Here is a 22,996-nt window from a genome sequence, read left to right as displayed (position 1 = left end):
ACAAAACCCATAATGAAACAAGTTATAACTTGAATATCTTCAATATTTATTATTAATATATCATTGCATAATGAAGTTGATTATTTGCCGTCCGTAAGTTCCTTGATTACATTAAATTTACATAGTTTAAAACAATGCTCATACAATTTAATTATATAAAAAAATCACGAAGATAACTCTTAATATTTAATTGTTCATTCTATCACCAATGATCATAGTTTGTAAGTCGCGCTATACATAAAATACAGCTGATAAAATATCAAATAAAAACAAATATTACGGCTGTACGTTTTGATACCTTTTCCTTAAAGTTAACATAAATATTTAAAAAGTTAAATGTCATGCAAATTGACATGTGTCATTTTTTATTTCTTTATTTAATTGTGAGAAATATGGACTAAGATAAGTCTAATATAGGCGAGAATAGTTTTTAGTTACCTATATGGCTGTTTAATTGTCAGATTATAATATCTTATAATTCTTAAATGATTTTGAAAACAATAAAAAAATCAATAAACGTTACAAACAGTTCGATCTATAATAAAATTCAAATGATTTATATCCAAATAATGTTGTATGTAGTATAGAGTAGCATAGACAATTTTTTTTTTCTATAGTCTTTCTCACTTTAACTGCCAATATTATAAGAATAAATGTTTCAACGATTAACTAGTCACGAATACGTGAAGGAAATACATTGTTTATATTATATTCCTATTTTCGCAATTGTATGTTTAAAGGTTGATACACATTAGTTAACAAAATGCCTTGATAATGTATCGAAATCTATTTATGTGTGCTCGCCTTTCTGTGGTTGTAACTAACCTATTCCAACGGCTGGAGTAAAGACGAATAAACAAGTATGAAATTGAATGTATGTCATTATGACGTCATTGGCTGAGCTCTATAATACTTTATGGTATTTATTATTTATTGGTATAGTAAATACTTTTGAGTGTTAAGAGTCGATATAAGTTAGAAGTAACTATTTTTTATGCATAATATTGCAAAATTTTCAGCGTATCGAATGGAATAAGTAAATCTGCCATTGGAATAGGCTATGACTTTATTATCGTTTGAAAATTATAATGTAAGATTATGCTATTTCTTTGTATGCGATTTTCCAATTTCAATGTGTACGTTTGTCGTTAAAATAATAATTCTAAAGGAGAGACATATCTTACATATAGTTGTCTCTTTTTCACCTATAGTTTTTTAAGGTAGTGGGCGCAGAACAAAATGTCTCGTGTTACGGTGTAAGCGAAAATGTTGTACATTGCATGGAATTGAATAAAACATTTTGGTTTTAATAACATTTTTTATTTCGATTTTTAATTTTTATGAAAATTTTGAATTTTCTCATACATGTAAATATCATACAAAAATCAAAGCGTTTGTAGCTCTGGTACGCGTGGCGGAAGTAAATCTTTTTTTTGCTTCAAAAATGCTTCAAAGAAGTTTCACTTCGAAATAAATATACACTTAAATTTAAATAAAGAATCTCATTAATTAATAACAGCTACCATTATTTACTTATGTACCATGTATGGCACATCGAATAATCTCATATACGTATTGGTTTTATAAAAATACACTTTCTTAAGTCTACGAGTAAATACATCTGTTCTTACAAATTAATCCTTATAGATTATGTAATAGAGTCGCTTATCCTTCAAATACTTCGACAGTAGCGGCGCCGTTTATGTCTTTCAGCTCAACAGACTTGAATGTGGCTATGAAGTTGATCATTCCCAATTTCTGAAAAGAAATAGTTTTTTACAATATAGAAAAGTTGAAAACTATAAGTAACGAGTAACATAATAGCCCGTAATGTTCTCCTTTTGGGCTCCTTTTAAATAATTTAAGCTAGCTTCATCACTTCACAAAATTGCTTCACTGCGAGTGTGTGAAATTCATCACCGATGTACATACGTATATCTACGAAGCTTTCCTCCATTCTTTATCATGAGATACTGTGGAGACGAATGACACAAGATGTCCCCACAAAGTATTCCTTCACCCTCATGAGATGGTTGATTCACTGCGAGTGAGTGAAATGGATCACCGATGTACATACGTATATCTACGAAGCTTTCCTCCATTCTTTATCATGAGATAATGTGGAGACGAATGACACAAGATGTTCCCACAAAGTTCCCACAAAGTCCTTTACCCTCAATCATGAGATGGTAACACTCACGGTGGGCAGCACGGGCAGGTCGACGCTGAGAAGCGCGCGCGGCGCGGCGGGCTCGGCGGCGAGGCGCAGTGTGCGGCCCGCCACGCCCGCTGACGTCACGCGGAACTCGCAGCCCGTCAGCGCGCGCTCCAGCGGGTTCACGAACGACAGCACCGCCGTCGCCGGCTGACCCAGGATCAGGTCCTCGTTGAACTGCGGGGCGGAATGATTTTTTATGGCATAGGCAAGCAAGCGAGAGCTGAGATGGCCCAGTGGTTAGAACGCGTGCATCTTAACCGATGATTGCGGGTTCAAACCCAGGCAAGCACCACTATATATATGTGCTTAATTGTGTTTATAATTCATCTCGTGCTCGGCGGTGAAGGTAAACATCGTGAGGAAACCTGCATGTGTCTAATTTCATCGAAATTCTGTCACATGTGCATTCCACCAACCCGCATTGGAACAGCGTGGTGGAATATGTTCCAATCTCTCTCGTTAATGGAAGAGGAGGCCTTATCTCAGCAGTGGGAAATTTACAGGCTGTTACTTTAGGCAAGCAAGCAGGCAAATGGTCTAAATGATGCTAGTGGTCACCACTGGCGGCTGACCATATGATACCTACCCAAAAAGGCTTGCATGAAGCCCTACCGAATTAAATATGGTAAATGGAGCCGTTAAGATTTTACTACGATTTGCGCAGATCACAAGGAAGCTGATATATATTTACTATAGCATATTTTAAGAATACATTTTGGCTGATCGTCAAAAATCATCAATTTTAAAAATTTCAACTTAAATACGTATTTTTATTTATCCTACCTTAATACTAATGTCGGGTTTTAACACTTGGAAATCATCATCGTCTGCCCAAGATTGCTTGGTCTCGTCGACGATGGCCATAGCTGAGATCTTCATATTGCAATACTCCACCAACTTGGGTAAGTAGTCGTCTGGTTGGACGAGTATGCTGACTTGTTCATCTAAAAAAATTATATAATATGTTAATGAATTCTAATTCGGTAAGTAACTGCAGTCACTTGTGGGTTCTTCTCATTTGGAAATAAATTTCTTGCCAATGACGACCTCGACGAATGAGTGGTGTGTACACCGGTTTTTATGGGTACGCCACTCTAAGGTCCCGGGTTCGATTCCCAGCTTAGTTTTCTATGTTGTCTTGGGTCTGGGTGTTTTTGGTACCGTCGTTACTTCTGATTTCCATAACACAAGAGCTTCAGCTACTTACATTGGGATCAGACTAATGTATATGATGTTGTCTCATATTTTATAAAAAAAAAAATGGTAGATATACATTGTATTTAAGTGTATAAAATGGCGATGAGCTTACGTTTCTGAGGACCAACGAAGACTTTCCCTTCGATCTTCTTCACGACCTCTGCTTTCACGCCGTTGTAGAAGACACTGGTCGCCGTAAGAGCGGCCTTGATGTTACGACCCTATAATATCAATAATAATATCTCTACTTTTTCCAAAAAAAGGTCCAATACTAATTGCACATTCATAAAAACTCTTCTGCTTTTTATTAAAGGTTTTTTGATGATTTTGATGGTCTTACCTCATCTGACATATTATCGATGTCAACGATCACTCTGAACTCCTTGCCGATGGGCACCGTGTCAATATCTCGGAGTTTGAACGTCACGTCACTTGAGGAATTAGCAGCGACGGCGTAGTACCTGGTAGAAATTTAAACTTGCATTACACAAAACGTAATTTTATTTAAAGCTTTTATCGTACAAATTATGACTTCGCCATTAAATATTATGATAAAAGCCTGGAAGGTGGAAGTTTTCCCCATTTTCTATAAAAAAAAAAATATAATATGATTACAAATTATGATTTCGACTTTAAAAATTATGATAAGCATGGAAGCCTTAGATGTAAGGTGGAAATTTACCCGAATTTCTATAAAAAATATATGATACAAAAACTCTTTGGCTAAAGGTCTGAATCAAAACTTGGTGTTAACTTAACATGTAGATTGTACAGTATTTCATCAGATACATTCATGTTTCCTTTAATTATAAATCATAACCAAAAATCTTTGTCTGCTAAATAAATAAAAAATCTCATATGTGTTTTCTGTGTTTGAATTGAAATTTGGGCACATGTTGTTTGTAAACGAATCTTATTCAAATAAGTATAATTACTATCTTATAAGTAATATGTTACCTCTTCGCCCTTTCGGAGTACCGTACACCGTTCATTAGAGCCAATCTTTCTGAGGCAGTTCCCTCCCTGTGTTTGTATTCTGAGGTGATGTCTTGTCTGTCTTCGTCTCCAAGAGGATCGAACACGAAGGGTTTCTTCGTGAGGACCATACGGCCGATACTAAAAAAATACATTCTCTTTAATCAACAACAACAACAACAGCCTGTAAATTCCCACTGCTGGGCTAAAGGCCTCCTCTCCCTTTGAGAAGAAGGTTAGGAACATATTCCACCACGCTGTTCCAATGCGGGTTGGTGGAATACACATGTGGCAGAATTTCTATGAAATTTGTCACATGCAGGTTTCCTCACGATGTTTTCCTTCACCGCTTGGGCACGAGATGAATTCTAAAGACAAATTAAGCACACGAATCAGCGGTGCTTGCCTGGGTTTGAACCCGCAACCATCGGTTAAGATGCACGCGTTCTAACCACTGAGCCATCTCGACTCTTAATCAACAAAACTCTTCAAAAATAATTACAGAGATTTTGCAATGTCTTTATATCTTTTGATTTCAGAGAAAAAAGGGACTTTCTGGAAATCCATCTGCATAATCGCAAATCACAATTATTATTACTCTAAAATTAAAATGAAGTACAGACATTACAATTGATAGGCTATGGGCTAAAACGTCCTTAACTAAGGAATGGGTTGGTACTCTACTTACTGGTAATTATTGGTGTCGACCATCGAATATCCTGTCTCCGATTCGGGGTCTTTCCTCCACCTCATGAGATCGGCGTTAACAGATGCCAACATGAACTCAACGTCGTAGTTGAAACCGATAACACCCTGCTTTATAGCTTCTAATGGCGCTGGACCACATTGGTACATTCCTGATGATGTTTCTTGAGGCGTAGCGTCTACGGCTTGCCAGCCACCATAACCTGTTTAAAATAAATTGCAAACTCTAATCAAATACTAGTGAGTTATTTAAAGCAACAATATAAATTTTGTTTACGAGATTATTCGAACCGCTTCCTGACGTATATAGGCTTAGATCCTTCAAAATACGAAACGGATTTTAATGCAGTTTTTGCCAATAAATAGAAGCGATTGGAGGGGAACGTTTATATTTTGGACTTATAGCCGGAAAAAGCAAAGAAGTTGAACATTCGTAGTCGGAATAAAATAACATTTTTTTTTTCATGTTTGTCCTTCAATCACAATGTCGTATATTTATTATTAGTCTAGCTAGATGCCCTTATTGTACCAAAAATAATAAAAAACACGTACCTGGTGGTAGGTCTGGTCTCGCCATCCACACGTCATTCCACACGTGGTAGTTCCAGATCGAATCAGCTCCCTGCGGGTTGTTGGGGTCGAAGTCCAGTTCCTCCATGTTCTCGGTGTAGTATTTATCAACGGTGAGGGATGAGTTTGCATCATGAGCTGATACCAAGTTTGACACCACTCGTGATGGAATACCCAGAGCACGGCATACTGCAAAACATAATATTATGAGCTATGTTATTAAATATGCGAGCTGAGTTGGTTAGTAACACAAATTTCATTCATAAGTTTTTTTTTTTTAAAATGGAGCCACATTTCTTGAACATCATCAGTGCATATAATTTCCAAAAGTACCGTTTTGGCGCTTAAGTCTCTCTTCCCTCACATATACGCCTAACTCAAATTGGGGCAAGTGGAAAAATAAATTCAAACAAATTCTTCATTAGAGGAGGAGAGCCGTGGAACATTAACATGATAGTGTTGAAAAAAAAAAACATATCCAAAAACTCTTAGTCTATTAATTATGATGTGTTAGACACGACGCTATAGAACTCGTCTCGGGTCATTGATCGAATAATAGATATATTATATACATATGTATAATAACAGTAGTTTATCTATTCTTGGCAACTGTAATCTCCATGAATATTATCACGAAGTTTACAAACAATTCATTCAAAATATAATCTACACCTTGAATTTTTTTTGGTACTGTCTTAAGTTGCTCAACTTTATTTTTTTATGTTTTAGGTTGGCGGACGAGCATATGGGCCACCTGATGGTAATTGGTCAACATAACCTTGGAAACTAAGATTTTATGTCCCTTGTGCCTGTAGTTACACTGGCTCACTCAGCCTTTGAACCGGAACACAACAATACTGAGTACTGTTATTTGACTGTAGAATAACTGATGAGTGGGTGGTACCTACCCAGACGGGCTTGCACAAAGCCCTACCACCAAGTAAAAAGTTGCTCAACTATATTTTTAATTCTTATAAATAAGTTTCCTTTAAAAACATTGTCTGGTAAAGATCGCTATATTGATAATTCACGTGCACGCTTTTAACTAGATAAGATGATGTAATGTAATAAATAGATTTATTACGCTAAAGTTACAGCACGTAATGTCATTATACAAACTATGCTAGTGCATTTTAGAAGTATCTCACGTAATCTACTTGTTAAAAACAAACATTCTGCAGAATATTAATATGCATCCTCAAATGATTACATCAAGGACAGAGGTTTTATATGTGTAGTGCATCGTAATAAGGTCTGGAGTCACACGGATACAGGCGATGCAGGTTTATTAATAAGTAAGTTTGGTACAGATTATAATTTAATATGATATCATTAACACGTCAATTAATTCCTAGGTGAGTCAGAACGTTTTAATTATAAGTTAGTTGCTTGCAAAGACAATATGACAAAACTATGTCTTAATAAATAACAGAACAATTATTAAACACACAATATACTGAAATATTATAATATTAAAATGTGATTGTTTATGTGGTAATTGCAAGTTGTTATAAATAAAATTCTTCGAAATTTAAATGTTCTGTGGTGTTTATTTCAATGTTCATTTTCAGGAAAAAATGTTAGACGTCAAATAATGATTATTATATTTAGTTTACTTTCGTAGTCAATATGATGTTTACATTAATTAGAATTATAAGGAATGTCGTGAATTAATAATAGGAATGCGAAAGCAACTCAGTTATCTCTTCGGGATTCATTCGCTCAATCGATTGAGTCGAATATTTTAGTTGTTTACTTAATAATTAGGATTTTAGTCATACCTGTAGTAACAACACCAGCAAACACCCAGCATTGACCATATGGCACCTCCTGTTGCGTCTCCAGATACTGGGCTAGAATTTCCACGGAGCCAGTCCATTCAGACGGAGCAGTTCCATCATCGTATTCGCCATCCCAGCGACCCACAAGCACGCCCGCATCATCATTAGAGTTGACAATGCGGGAAATAACCCTTGATACCTTCACAGGATCTCCGCGGCTATAAGAATGTTTAATCTTAATTAGCGATAAAGGTAAATAATGTACGTAAGTGTTAAGAACAGGGCTCTTGGAACTTATTAGGGTGTTAGCAATAAGATAACCCTTTGCAAATCTTCCTGCCTGTATTCTATGTTAAAGAATATTTATAATTTTTTTAGGCTAGAAAATTAAGTACCTGATTTTATGTGGTACATCATGTATGCGTCATTAATCTTGGCAACTAAAATGTATGCGTATTTAGATATGATGATAAAATATCGTTTAAACTAGAACATAACAATACTGAGTATTATTGTTTGGCGGTAGATATTTGTGGTCTAGTTGGACTTTTGCAAAGCCAAACCATTCAATTATTACAACAATTATTTTAATAGCTTGAATTAAAACTCATATAACTTACATATATTATAATTAAGAACATATAATTATTATCTATTGATTATTTCAGAACACTAGATAATGATGTATCATTAATATATGCTGCTATAATTGAATTAAAAAATGTTTTAATTTTTAAATAAAATCGTTAAATACTCACTGGTGGAAAGGTATGTCAGCTCTGTCCAGCATAAACATGACAGCTGGTAACACAGCGCTGTCGAACTGCCCATAGAACCAGGGTTTCCCTCTTGTAGTTTTGATGGGACCCACCCACACTTTGCCAACATCATTCAGCACGTACTCTTGCAAGAGACCCAGGTCTTCCATAAAGGTTTGGTCATCTAAAATGTCCAGAAGAAAAAAATAAATTAATGGCAGAATAATCTCTGATAGATATTAATGAAATGCCGTCAGTTGTACGATATGAAAAATACATAGAAATTATGATAACATACAATATCACAACAATAATATATATTTATAGTTATCGTGCTTTTCAGTGAAGGAACAACGTCGAAAGGAACTTTCATCAGATGAAAAACCTGTCACATATCTGTTCACCACAACCCATATGAGGAAGAAGCTGTATTTTTCACTCAACTATTAAACTATGCATTTATAACTTGCCAGTTTTACTGGTATAATCAAACCTTAACTTTGTAATCTTACTTATCACCATTAATCATGAAAGTATTCTCACCTGGATTCCATGGGTTAAAGAGAATGTACAAGTCCTGGTCGTAGTCATAGACTTCTCTCGCGCGGCTGCTCCTCAAACTTGTGACCAAACGTAGAGCCCAGCACCCCACAGGCAATGTTACTGGCGTTGACACCTAAGACCAAATAAATTGGCTTAATATTGGGAACAAAAACAAGGGTAGAATATTATCAATATAAGTGCTCACATATCAAATTTAGAAATTTCTGTCGTTAATATTTATTAACGACAGAAATTGAGTTAATCAGGATGATACTTAAAGTAAATTAACAAAAGGAACGTAGAGTTTCTTTGTTAATTCTTCTTAGGTATATTAGGGTCCTTCACAATGGAAAATGAATGTAAATTTCGACTTTATCAACAAAATCCTATTCAAGTTACGAAGCGATTAATCTTTTTTTTTGGCATCGATTGGAAATGTGAAATTTATACGGCCATAGTAATTAGTGCCGTATGAGATTCGCCAGCAACGTTTGGAACAAAACTCTTATTATCCTATTTCTTGACCCTGTAGTGTACTGATTAACTCATCATTCAAACCGGAACACAGTAATTGTAAGTATTGTAGATTGGTGGAAGAATATATGATGAGAAGGAGCTTTCTATCCAGGACTTGCAAAGCCTTACCAAAAAGCAATCTACGATAGCTTTGCAGAATTTTCACGTGATTTTTAACATCATTATATTATATGAGAATGTTTTTCCCCCAGTCGTGGCTAAATCCTTTTCGCATAATTTTATTAAAACATGTTTAGTATTTAATGTTATTATTATACAAGTAACGTTTTCTCATTTACCTGTATCATAGAAATAATATTCGTTTAATGTTAATAAACTAAACTTAATCGATTATAATTTTGTTCAATTGTCAACTAAATTTCGTTATTATGTAAATCGCAAACTTGTACTATATTATGTGAAATTAATACCTGTTGCTCGTCGTATTAAATGCAATTAATATTCATTTGTCATTATTTTTATTTATGCAAAGGAAGGTTGTTTGTCAGTAAGAGCTGTAGAAACAGAAGAGGCATTTCTCTCCCCAGAACTTTTGATGCTCTTCGATATAATATACAGCATTATATAGTAAATATGAAAATATAATATTTTGGTTTACTGTAATCTCTTTTAGACATTTCTTACTTTATATTTGAGATGAATACGAACGTATGTACGTTTAGACACAGAATAGACAAGACAATTAATAAACAACCCAATCATGTACATAAAATGATACAATTAATTAGTTCCAAAATACATATATTTAAATATTTGAATAGCATAAGCTGATTTTTGCCCCAGTGACTATGGGACAATAGCTGCCACATATAAAATCGGTTTTGATCTCATTTTGAAAAGCTCTATCTGCTCTGATTACAATTTACAAAATTATTGCAATTGAAAAAAGAAGTAATTTTCAAGAGGGGATAAATGTTACTGGCCAGTTACAAGAAAAGAAAAAAGAAATTAAAGTAAATTTTGAACAACAAACTCCGTTTCTGACATTAAAAAAAAAACTTTTAAATATCGAAATTCCTAAAAAATGCGAAGTTTTCTAACGATCCACTAGCATACAATAATTCAATAGGTAGGTACATTTAATATTGAAGTATTCCGAATTAATTTTACATAAACATCGTTAATAACAATCAATTTAACTATTTAGGTATAATCAGTATTCCGGCTACGTGAACTTGTTGTACGAGACCAAACACAACCTTGAAGTGACCGCTAGTATACATATTTATTTAAGTGTTAAACATTTGATTCTTTCTTAAAATAAAGAATCAAATACTCATGTTACTGAATTAACATATTTATCTATAGTTTTGTAGACACATTGCTGATGAGTCTTGATATTTTATTTCAAATAAAATAAGATGCTGTATGTGTGCATCATGTCTTAAAATACCCAAGTAAAGGTCCATCTGCTGGGTTTGTTTCTTCTCTTGGGATAGCTTGAGAGAGATTCTATAAGCTATTTGTCTGATAGATTTAGCCATAAACAATTTAATTTTAATAATTGTTAAATATCTAATCCCTCTTTAAGAGTCTTCGCGTTAAATTATTACAAATATAATCAAATTTGTAACACACTAAGACATATTGTTAGCGCAAGGGCTGCTCGGTTCTCAGTTGAATTTATTATTAATTTATATATTATTCTAAAATAAAAATAGCCTAAGTTACTCCTTATTACATCAACTATCGGCCAAAATCGTTTTGTCGAAATTGGTCAAGCCTTTCCAGATAGCCGAAAAAGATAGAGACAAAAATTGAAAAAACAACATTGGTACTGGCCTTTGTATACCTATATATACATATACATGTATTAAAAAGTTATTTTATGATTACAAATAGACACTCCATATTTATTTTATGTATAGATTAAATAGCGAAGCGCGAATACTTGTTGAGTTTCAGACAGAAAACTATTATTAAAAAAAGTATATATATTTAGCTGACACAATTTTATATTTGAAAAGTTGGAAAAGAGTAATTACTGAGTTTCTTGACATTTCTTCTCGGTCTAGTCTACATTCCTTACCGGTTTTTAAATTTGTCGTTTAAAACGGTTCTTGAAAAACGTAATTGAATGAAGCATATTTTGTATTTTCGTGGTGAAATATGTTCCAATCCTTCTCCTCAAAGGGAGAGCCTTAGCCCAGCAGTGGGAAATTACAGGCTGTTGTTGTTGTTGTTTTGTGTAGCAACAAAAATGTCTTTCAGTTTGTTATAAAGCGTTATCAAACTAAATACTTGTATTATAAAATAATGAGAACATTTTAATATAGTATTTTGCTAAAATATGTACAATAAAACACTTTCTCGATCGAAATGAGTACAAGTGGATACAAATAGAATTGGCAACTATTGAACCGATGTATTAGTAGTTAAGTCATCTTTATATGAACTAGTTCTAATTTAGAAATTCCAATTAAAAATTCATCAGCTCTAGAAATAGATGTTTATCGTAATTTGTCACCATAATATTTATTTTATAAGGAAAAGTAAATTTGTTATGCTTTCATGATGCCGAGGGCCGAGATGGCCCAGTAGTTAGAACGCGTGCATCTTAACCGATGATTGCGGGTTCAAACCCAATCAAGCACACTTGACATGTGTTTACTTTGAGTTTATAATTATCTCGTGCTCGGCGTTGAAGAAAAACATCGTGATACCTGCATCTGTCTTATTTCATAGAAATTTTGCCACATGTGTATTTCATCCCGCATTGGAACAGCGTGGGGGAATATTATTCCAAACCTTTTCCTCAAAGGGATTGGAGGCTTTAGCCCAGCAAAGAGAAATTTACAGGCTGTTTTTGGTTATTGTAGTCTCTCACGTGTTTATCTCTCAACGGATCATCATGAAATTTAGCATACATGTTCAATGGGAGACCAGAAAAGGACTCCAGATAACCTGGACGACCCCCCCCCCCTTCAGATGCAAATAGCAAAATTTCTACCCATATCGAGATAGCATATAAAGATATTGTATAGAACACAGGGATCTTAACTGGTGGTCATCTTCTAACCCTGACAAACAACTCATAGTTGGCAAGTGTACTATGTTTATAGTTTACCGTGCTCGAAGGTGAAGGAAAACATCGTGAGACGTACTATACAAACATAAGTATGTATCTATTTGATAAAATTCTGCTGCAGATGCAAATAATACATCCAAGTATCGTGGTGGATTTATATGCAATCATTTTCCTTAAAAGGATATTTTTACCAGATATATGACTTTGTAGAGACACTTGATCAATATAACCCTTACCGTCTAACGAACTGAAAATATCATCCAAGGTTTCAAAAATACTAGATAGGATACTTTTCGTATTTAAAATGTTATGAAAAATGTAAATGGGAACAATTTGTAAAATAATATTTTATAAACTAACCTCAAACGACACGGTGTCTCCTTGTATGTCCAAGATTTTGGCGCACCAGCTGTGCTTGTCGGGAATCACGTCTCGTTTCAAGATCATCGAACCTTGGGTGTCCATTAGCGGCTTATCTCCTAGATTCGCAAAACATAAGACATTATTTAGTATGCCAAAATGTACCGCCAGTTTAATCAGTTGCGGTTTAAATTTTACCCACACCTAAGAGAAATTAAATTATTGAAATAGATAAACATTATGTATCGAATGCTTCGCTTAAGCAGATAGGCTATTTGACTGGTTTGTAAAATTAATTTAATATAATTAAGTAGAAGTTACGGAACCCAGTAAAAGTCGTGTTATTATTTCTAGTACATATTTGCCAAAAATATCTTATTAAAAATTCCATATTTAAATAGGGCGCAAAAACGCTACTTGGACAATATGGCGCATTTTAATCTGTGGTACATATAAAAGAAAAGCAAAGTTTACAAGAATGTGACTTCATCATAAGCCCGGCCAATCAAGAGCGTTTTGTGTCACGTGACAAACAACTATTTTTAAACTCATAATACCTATACACTGATTACAATAACTCACAATTTATTTTTCAAATAGCCATTCCAAAGCAGGTAAGAATGCCAATCTCCAGGCGAAATATAAAAAGCTATTGTGTTATATTGTGAGCAAATATAGTTATGAGGTTGGTGGTACCAATCGCTTTGGACAGCCATCTTGAAGCCTCTTCCCTGTCTCCTGACATGTTAAATTAATGTCCGATAAGTTGATGAAAGTGATGGATTAAGGAGGATTCTGCAAGATTAGTGGATTCGTTCGCGTTTTAGGGGATTAGTTGTCATGTTCTGGGCCAAAGAAAGGAGTCTATGTCCTTCCTTGAAGTTGGTGTTTGCTTCACAACAAATGTGATGAAATTCTGTTCATTGGTTGGTCGTAAAAGAGCAACACACAGACTGAGTTACTATTAATAATGTCGGTTAACTGCCTGGTTTCCGTTGAAAAAGTCCGAAATGTGGCCAAGCCAAGTATGACATTTCTTTACTTACCAAGGTTGAATACCAATTGAACAACGTCTTCATTCTCATCGAAGGGTCTGGTGAACCTCGCTACACCATTGAAGGGTTGACCACGTCGCACGATGGTAGTGGTGGGATTTTCGTCGTTTATCACTTCGAACCTTAGAATATTATATTATTTAAGTATATGTATAAGATAGAATAACATAAAATAACTGATATATGACAGCATATTTAATCAATAATTTCGGTTAATTATATAATAGAATTTGGGATTTAAATGAAATTAATAAGACATTATCTGGGTTATAAATACTATGACATTAAATGTGCATTTTTTTTAAATTTTAAAATCAGAAATATAAATTAAGTACAAAAAATATCAATACTTATTGCTTGCTCGGATTTTTAGACTAACCCCCAGTCAGCGTTTAAGAATTGCGTTATCCAACGACGAGGCATCAGCTGTTTGAGATGATTTAAGGTTTTATACACAACAGTGTATGGTATAGCTATAAGACTGTTTAATATGAAGGGGTAATTCACCTTTGTAAATAACTTACTTAACAGTATTGTGTGGTTGCGCGTTCTCCCTCGGATAGAAGTGCACGACGTCGACTACAAGCGGATCCATTCTGTTCAGATGATCTGGAACAAAATAATAACATAACAATAACATATACATTGAGATTCTTTTTTACTGGAGCAAAAAAATTAAGGGTATCTTTTTTGTTTTATGTTTTTGCCCGGTTACTTTTATTTTTTATTCGCACGCTGTAATTACTTTTAAGCAATATCTAATATTAAAAATAAATTTGTTTTTAATTATTCCGTAATATTTAAATGTAAGCGATTTTTAGTATACATAATAAATAAGATAAAACTCTTTACAGCAACCTACTTTTCTGATGCTGTTCTAACGTTCACAGCATATATAGCAGTATCAAACTAATTTACTAATCCCATGAGTTATAACTTAGTAATTAATAATAATAATTCGTACTAAAAATACATTTATGTATTCTTTTTTATAATTTTAATAGCACCAAGGTCTGATTAATTACAAATAATTATTATAAGTCTGTGGTATTATATCCCTGTACATCATTAAAAATAAGTATATATTTCTTAATAATATAAATAATTGTTCGTTACATAGTGATGGATAAACACGTGTGCAAATAATTAATTACATAATCGTCTGTATATATTACTGTTCTTAGAAAAATTACAATATACAATTTGTGCGTATATCGATACAAAGATGTCTATGAAGGTAATTCAATTAATGGTAGGGCTTTGTGCGTATAGTACGACACAAGTTAGATGTAGCATCGACAAAATTCGTAAAACCGATCACATCCAAATTAAATACGCTATTCCAAATCATCAATATTTATTTCTTATGTGTATATGATCATTACACAAACGCAATACTATTACGCAACGCAATAATATTCGTCAAATTGACACGTCGATATAGTTGCACTTGCTTTCTCGGGTTGAACTGACGCGAGAATAGCGTCGAATGGCGCGATAGGGAGCTATTTCTATTGGTCGTAGATATCGGCAGTAATCGATTTTCTTTAATTTGCCGATGCTACATCTAAGTTGTGTCGCACTATAATACCCCTCTAAGTAGGTACCGTGTCATTAACATCAACAGCCTGTAAATTTGCCACTGCTGGGCTAGGCCTCCCTTTGAAGAGGTCTTTGGAACACATTCCACCGCGCTGTTCCAATGCAGGTTGTTGAAATACACACATGGCAGAATTTCTATGAAATTACAGACATACAGATTTCCTCAAAATGTTACCGCCGAGCACGAGATGAGAAAAGTCATCGACGTAAAACACACTACATTATATCGATGTGAGATTGGTCAAAATCAAAATTCTTTCATTCTTTCGTTTTAAGACCGGTAAAGAAAATACAGTGTTTAGAATTCATATTCTCAAATGACTACAACAGTATCAAGGCTGAATTAATAAAAGAGTTTATTTGAAGTTAATTACAATGTTTGCACTAGCTTTTAACCTATCGTTGCGAAATTTCTAAAAATATGATGAACTAAATCTTGTATCTTTGCAATTATATTGTAAAAAAAGTGATAACTCTCTGACCTAATGGATAAAGCGCGGGAACGTTTTTTTTTTTTATAAATTGTGATATATAGTTATTTAAATCTTCAATTAAAATCATTATTGTGAAAATAAAGATGTCTTATAACTTCTAGGTCAGTTATACTTTTGTTTAGTATGTTTTTCGATTGATTTAACTGCACGGAAACGCTTGTGAAAGTTTTTATATGAAAGTTTAAATCATTATCATTACATAGTATAAAACAAAGTCGCTTACCGCTGTCTGTGCCTATGTATGCTTAGATCTTTAAAATTACGCAACGGATTTTGATGCAGTTTTTTTTAACAGATAGAGTGATTCGTGGGGAAGGTTTCTGTACATAATACATGGACAAAATATTAAATAAACACAGAAAAAATCTGTAGTACATTTAGTATCAGCATTACACCCGTGCGAAGCCCGGGGCAGGTCACTAGTGAATTTTAAAAAAAACTTATAAAATGTCAAATGATAAAATAATATATTACATTACAGGTACAAGACAGGCTTAAATACTGTAACTGTATATACATTATTTCCTTTAAATAACGCTGTGTAGGTTGGAATATTTCTGCACAAATCCGGCCATCTATGTTATATAGAACTGAAAGTTCATAATGGATATACACCAACGCTGTCAGTGTACTGATAAATCTAAGACTATATACATAGCAACAGGTGGCCCTTGCAATCAGAGTAAGTTTAAAAATTAACTCATTTCAATCGATATTACGTATTCAAACGTGACCACGACAAGGCAAATCTTTGTTACATACACAATTGTATAGCGTTATAAAGAAATCAGTCATATAAATATTTCATGTCATTAACTAGTTAATCCTACCAGAGAATAACCAATATACAGAAAAATGTTTTTCATGTGGCCTTTTTAGTTCAGTTTAGTTTTTTTGAACTGTCATGTGAAATGTCAGTACACCCAGAATACTCCGTAAGAGACTAATTTTTCAGTTACAAGTATAATTAAATACTTGCATTGTAGACAACAATTGTTGAAAACATAAATAAAAATTTTAACAAAATGAAAAACTGACATCAAACAAAACACTATTTTAAAACAAATGAATATGCACTAAAAAGTAATAAAAATAATTGCGTATTTAACATATTTTGTAGAGTCCTCCGAAGTAAAATTAAATGAAAAATATTACACTACTTAAAAGTCGATTTACGATTATATAACGTAGTTATAGTTATTGGTATATTTGGATAAAAATTATCAAAATTGATCCACCCAGTGAAAAGTTATGAGGTAACAAATATAAAAAAAAATTCAGACGAATTGATAACCTCCTCCTTTTTGAAGTCGGTTGAAAAGACAATGGTTCTTGGGTATCTTTCAGTTTAAGATACTTTCTACAAACCAGTAGTTTTTAAGACATAGGTGAAAAGTTATATTGAATAAAGATTTCGATTTCGAATTATAATGTGTTCTTTCAACTAATTAAATTACATCATTTTCAATTTACAAATTCGGACCTGTATTTCCCGAGATTAACGCTTTCACCCAAACAAACAACTACTGAACGAGAAATAGGCTACAATTTATAAAGATAATGTGTAAACAATACCCAAAAACCATCCCTAAAACGCGAGTGAATCCGCATACGAAACCTATATTGACAATAATTTTGGTGAAACAAAAACAACAGCCTGTAAATTCCCTTTGAGGAGAAGGTTTGGAACATATTCCACCACGCTGTTCCAATGCGGGTTGGTGGAATACACATGTGGCAGAATTTCTATGAAATTGGTCACATGCAGGTTTTCTCACGATGTTTTCCTTCACCGCTGAGCACGAGATGAATTATAAAGACAAATTAAGCACATGAATCAGCGGTGCTTGCGTGGGTTTGAACCCGCAATCATCGGTTAAGATGCACGCGTTCTAACCACTGGGCCATCTCGACTCTCTTTGGTGAAAATTAGTTATAAAAAAATAATAATTTCCAGACTTAACTATGAACTGTGGTGTACAAAAACTTATGATGTAAAACGATTTTGATACTTGTATATAAACGTCATTATTGTCATAGCCGATGTCGCGTAACTCTACAATTTTACGATCGTTTCCCGCGGTGAGTTTCGATTATGTTTACAGAATAGTTCGACAGAGAGCTTATTTTATATCAACGAAACACAAACAGATGTGTGATGTTTGTTGATTCGTGTTATATTTTTAAATATTCTGGAACTGACTTAATTTACGATTTAAATGGTTCGTGACGAATTCCGACGTATTTATCGGAACTTCGAAATATTATCGTGAAATTACTTCGAAAGCCACACGTGTTCGGAGTATGGACTTCATTTTAATTAACTCTTAAAAACAAATCGTTGTCATTTTATTAATTTGATTTTTGCGTGTATTTTTTATACATATTATTGTAAGATAATGACTTTTTGGACAGTTCTAGACGTAAGATGGAAAAAAAAAATGTATCTTATAATAAGTTTACCTATAATTATTTTTTATTTGGATACTAGCTGTGTCCGTGACTTCGTAGGTTTGACGTCAACAAAAAAGTTATTATTGTTACCTAAGATACTTTTTATTACATAAGTTATCTGCCACTAAAAGTCTCTTAAAAATCGGTTTAGCCATTCCAGAAATTAGCCTGACCAAAACAGACAGACAGACAAAAATTAAAAATGTGGTTATTTTAATATTAAATAATAAATACTTTAATTGTATAAAAATGATCTAAATGAAAACTCTCTTTAATAAAACAAATACAGGTAAGCTTTAATATATATTGTGATCATGCAAAGCCGGGTGGCATCTAGTTATATCCCGACCTTGTTACATTGATATTGCCGTTGTTTCTAACGCGTCAGCTGACTAAAATAAACTCAATGAACCATAGGAATACATTGTTTGTAAATATACTATAACTCACCTATATATTCATTGAAAACTATATGAAAACGAACGCATTACGGAAAAGGTTTTTGTTTTGTTTTTGAATTGTGAGGCTGACTGGCATAGGGACCACCTGATGGTAAGGTCACTGCCACCGTTAACAAGTGTCTTGTCTTGGCCCACTCATGCTTTAATCCAAAATACCACAATACGGAGTATCACTGCCTGTTTCTAAGTATTGTGTCAATGACATTGATAAAACTATAAACATAATTTATTTACACTTCACCGTTTCTAAAGGTATAATGTTCATAAATAAACCTTATGACATAAGACAATCTTCTAATGAAACGAATGTTCCAAATTTGATTTATGAGGTTTTTTTTATTATGTCCGTGTTTGTCAAATAAAAATGAGAATTCTTAAAATCGTTCGATTTTTAAAACTTATCGTCAAATAATGCTGTCAAATTAAATTGTTCAATACAACAACAACAACAACAACAACAACAGCCTGTAAATTCCCACTGATGGGCTAAAGGCCTCCTCTCCCTTTGAGAAGGTTTGGAACATATTCCACCACGATGTTCCAATGCGGGTTGGTGGAATACACATGTGGCAGAATTTCCATGAAATTTGTCACATGTAGTTTCCTCACGATGTTTTCCTTCACCGCTGAGCACGAGATGAATTATAAAGACAAATTAAGCACATGAATCAGCGGTGCTTGCCTGGGTTTGAACCCGCAATCATCGGTTAAGATGCACGCGTTCTAACCACTGGGCCATCTTGACTCAATTGTTCAATGAAGATAATAAATTATTTCATTTTGTGTTATATTTCAAAATCGATTAAGTGTCGGTTACTTTTTTTATTAAACTTTTCGTACGATCTGGGTTGGGATAATAAAGTGCCTTGCTCTCTTTCATTCTGATTCTAATTAAGACATACGATGACGAGTTTGGTTCGACATCAAAGCTTTGAATTCGAAATTTAAAAAACTCTTTCAAGATATTTTTAAGAAACATTTTTTTTTTATTATGACAAGACATGACTAATTAAGCCTAATATATTTTCGTGTCAGTGTTTAAGTTGACGAAGACGAATGACCTAATTTTATTCTATATTTAAATGCTTTTAAATTTTTAAGATAAAACCTTATATTTTGTCCACTCCATAATTCAAACGAAACGTAACAAAAAATCTAATTCAAAAATATAAATTAAATCACTCAGTTTTAAATTAAACAATCAGTTTATGAATTATTCATTTTAATATAGTGTTAACATACTACAAGTATTATTAAAAATAAAAATAATATTTATGATATCCAGTAAATATAAGAATATCCAGTCCAATCAATTGATTTTTTTAATTTCGAATTTAAAAAAGTTTATTTTTTAATATACAAAAATTTTAGCGAATAAATGAATGTAAAAATATTTAATAAATGTCCATTCCTTTTTATAACAAAGATAATGTAGAATATATATATATATATATGAACTGAATAAATTATTTATAAAAAAAATCAACACTAACCTCTGTGACACTATAACACTAAAAAATTATGTCAGAACTGGCGGTTAAAGTCACAAAAACACGAATTAAAAATAAATTAAAATTCAAATGTGGAACGTTTCGAATCACACGTTCAACTGACGCCGAATACGCGCTGCTCGGGGTATATCTTCAGATGCGTAAGCGCCGACGATCCGTGTACGATGACTAAACTGCTAAATTCTCGTAGGATATAATTCTTATTTCATAAGCTGTCATTGAAATTACCTACATTCATCATAGACATAATTATATTCTGATAAAGATGTTTTGTAATTTCTCCTTCATCATGACTTAAAATGAATCAATTCAATCAGTCGTAAGACTAAATAATTTTTTCTATGTCATGTTCTTCGTTTGGCGCTATTTTTTTTCAACGCGTTCTCACTCTCTGTTGTAATTATTTTGATCTATAAATATGAATAATCATAGATATTTTAAAACTCCGCAATAACATGTTCTTTTTTTAAATAATTTACTTATTTTAAACATAAAAGTTCATTTAAGTCCAGTAATTTATCATTTCATGACCCGTTGCAGTTATTTTGACATAATAATAAAGCAACCGGTGGTAGCTTCACTTAATTGTAAAATTACGATTCAAAAATGCTTGTACAAGCCTACTTAAATAAAGTTTATTTTAATTCGATTTGAATTATTTGTAAAATTCATAATTAACATACACAGATTTTTAGCGATTTGTAATTATCCATTTAAAATAACATTTAAAAGTGACATTTGAATTTGGTATTATAATTATTATAAATTAATAATAATTTCAATGTAATATTATATCATTTGGAACTCATATAAGTACATCTAAATTCCTTGTCAACCTACTGATGTGCGTGTTGTCATAGTGCCGAATTCCCAACAATAGCCGTACATATATATACATGATGGGCCTATTATGATAATGACCGATAGCGCAAATAATATATACTACGGCGACAGTGTTTCCCTAAGGTCACGATCTTGACTAGTTAATGACGTCATTCATTGGATAATAATAGAATATTTTTATACATTACATTAACAGCCTGTATATGTACATGGGCTAAGGCCTCTTCTACCTTTAAGGAGAACACTTGAAGCATATTCCACCACATGTGGCAGAATTTCGTTGAAATTAGTCAAATGCAAGTTTCCTCACGATGCTTTTCTACCGCCGAGTATGACATGAATTATAATCACAAATTAAGCACTTGAAACTTCAGTGGGACGTGCCTGGGTTTGAACCTGTAATCATCAGTTAAGATGTACATTCTAACCACTGGGCCATCTCGGCTCTCTAATTGAAGAATACGATGAATTATTTAACGGGCGTTTTTATTCTTAAATCATAATTATTTTAAGACTTTAACGCTTCGTAGGGTACTTTATTTATGAATCATAATTATTATTGGAAGGGCTGCCTTTTACGGCCTCGTATATATTTAGTAAGGCTGCAGAACTGGAAGTCCCCGATTGAATCCCGTACTCGAACAATTATTCGGTTTTTGCTGCTGAGAAATTTTGGTACTTTTGTAGTCTGGGTTTATACTTCCCGGAGTCTGGATTTCAGTAGTGTTGATACTCACGTAAAACAGAATACACGTGTAAAAATTCTCGTTGTGTCGGAACATAGCTGTCTCATCGGTTTATGAGAAGCTACTGTTGCTTACGAATGTACAGCAGACTGATTTTGTCTTATATATTATCATTATTACTTTTTTTTAAATTGATCTTCGAATGCGAACTAGTTTAGCCCATTAATGTGTACTTGTAATAATTCTTATTGGTAAGTCACTCTGGTCAGGTAGAATATTAAGGTAGAAATTCCATTAGGTAATATTTAATATTGTGTTCTGGTTTGAAGGGCAGGTGAGCTAATGTAAAACTACAGGCACAAGGGGTATAAAATCTTAGTTGCCAAAGTTGGTGGCGCATTGACGATGTAAAGTATGATTAACATTTCTTACAGCTCCAATATGCAGCTGGTGTTTACCACTTCTCATCAGATCGCCTATATGCTCGTCCGCATTTTTATGTCATTAAAAAAAAAATCATCAGTACCCTGCTAATCACAGAATATAAGAAGTCCCTTGTGCCTATATGACACTGACTCATTTGCAAATCAGGTTTGGAAGTATAATATTGACCAATTTCTCTCCCCTCCCTCTCCCAGTCAAAACTCCAATTAGCTCTAGCACCAACGTGATTAGACTTTAAAGAACATTCCTTAAATTGGCAATGCTAACCATGTATCTAAAGATATCTGCGTCGACTTCGAATGTTTACACTCGTCAAACCGGAGAAGCTGCAATATTATGTTTTTACTGGCATACTTTGCACAGTTATAAAAATTATATTGCTTCACAAATAGTTAAAATTTGTTGACAAGTTACATCATTGTGTATGAACGCGAATCTTTAGTACATTATATTATACTTACCTTTATTTATTTTTCATGGAATAGGTTGACGGACGCGCATATGGACCACCTGATGGTAAGTGGTCACGATCACCCATAGACAATGACGCTGTAAGAAATATCAATTATTCTTTACATCGTCCATGTGCCACCAACCTTGGGAACTAAGATGTTATGACCCTTGTGCCTGTAGTTACACTGGCTCACTCACCCTTCAAAGCGGAACACAACAATACTGAGTACTATTGTTTGGCGGTAGAATATCTGACGAGTGGGTGGTACCTACCCAGACGGGCTTGCACAAAGCCCTACCACCTACCGCGGCTTCGCTCAC

General features: G+C 33.5%; 1 protein-coding gene across 1 annotated transcript; it reads right to left on the bottom strand.

The window, feature by feature from the left end:
• Nucleotides 1-1,304: 1,304 nt before the first annotated feature.
• LOC124537223 (hemocyte protein-glutamine gamma-glutamyltransferase-like) lies at nt 1,305-20,390 on the bottom strand. Its single transcript, XM_047113987.1, has 15 exons — nt 20,232-20,390; nt 14,252-14,336; nt 13,719-13,849; nt 12,673-12,791; nt 8,748-8,880; nt 8,205-8,388; nt 7,447-7,664; nt 5,648-5,854; nt 5,079-5,298; nt 4,373-4,531; nt 3,756-3,876; nt 3,528-3,636; nt 3,002-3,162; nt 2,201-2,392; nt 1,305-1,758 (listed from the first exon to the last, which is right to left on the bottom strand). The coding sequence occupies exons 2-15, from the start codon at nt 14,320-14,322 to the stop codon at nt 1,666-1,668; spliced, it is 2,118 nt and encodes a 705-aa protein (XP_046969943.1). The 5' UTR covers nt 14,323-14,336; nt 20,232-20,390; the 3' UTR covers nt 1,305-1,665.
• Nucleotides 20,391-22,996: the final 2,606 nt, after the last annotated feature.

This window comes from Vanessa cardui, chromosome 18 (genome assembly GCF_905220365.1).
Source record: "Vanessa cardui chromosome 18, ilVanCard2.1, whole genome shotgun sequence".
NCBI lineage: Eukaryota > Metazoa > Arthropoda > Insecta > Lepidoptera > Nymphalidae > Vanessa > Vanessa cardui.
This window is presented reverse-complemented; position numbering and strand designations above follow the sequence as displayed.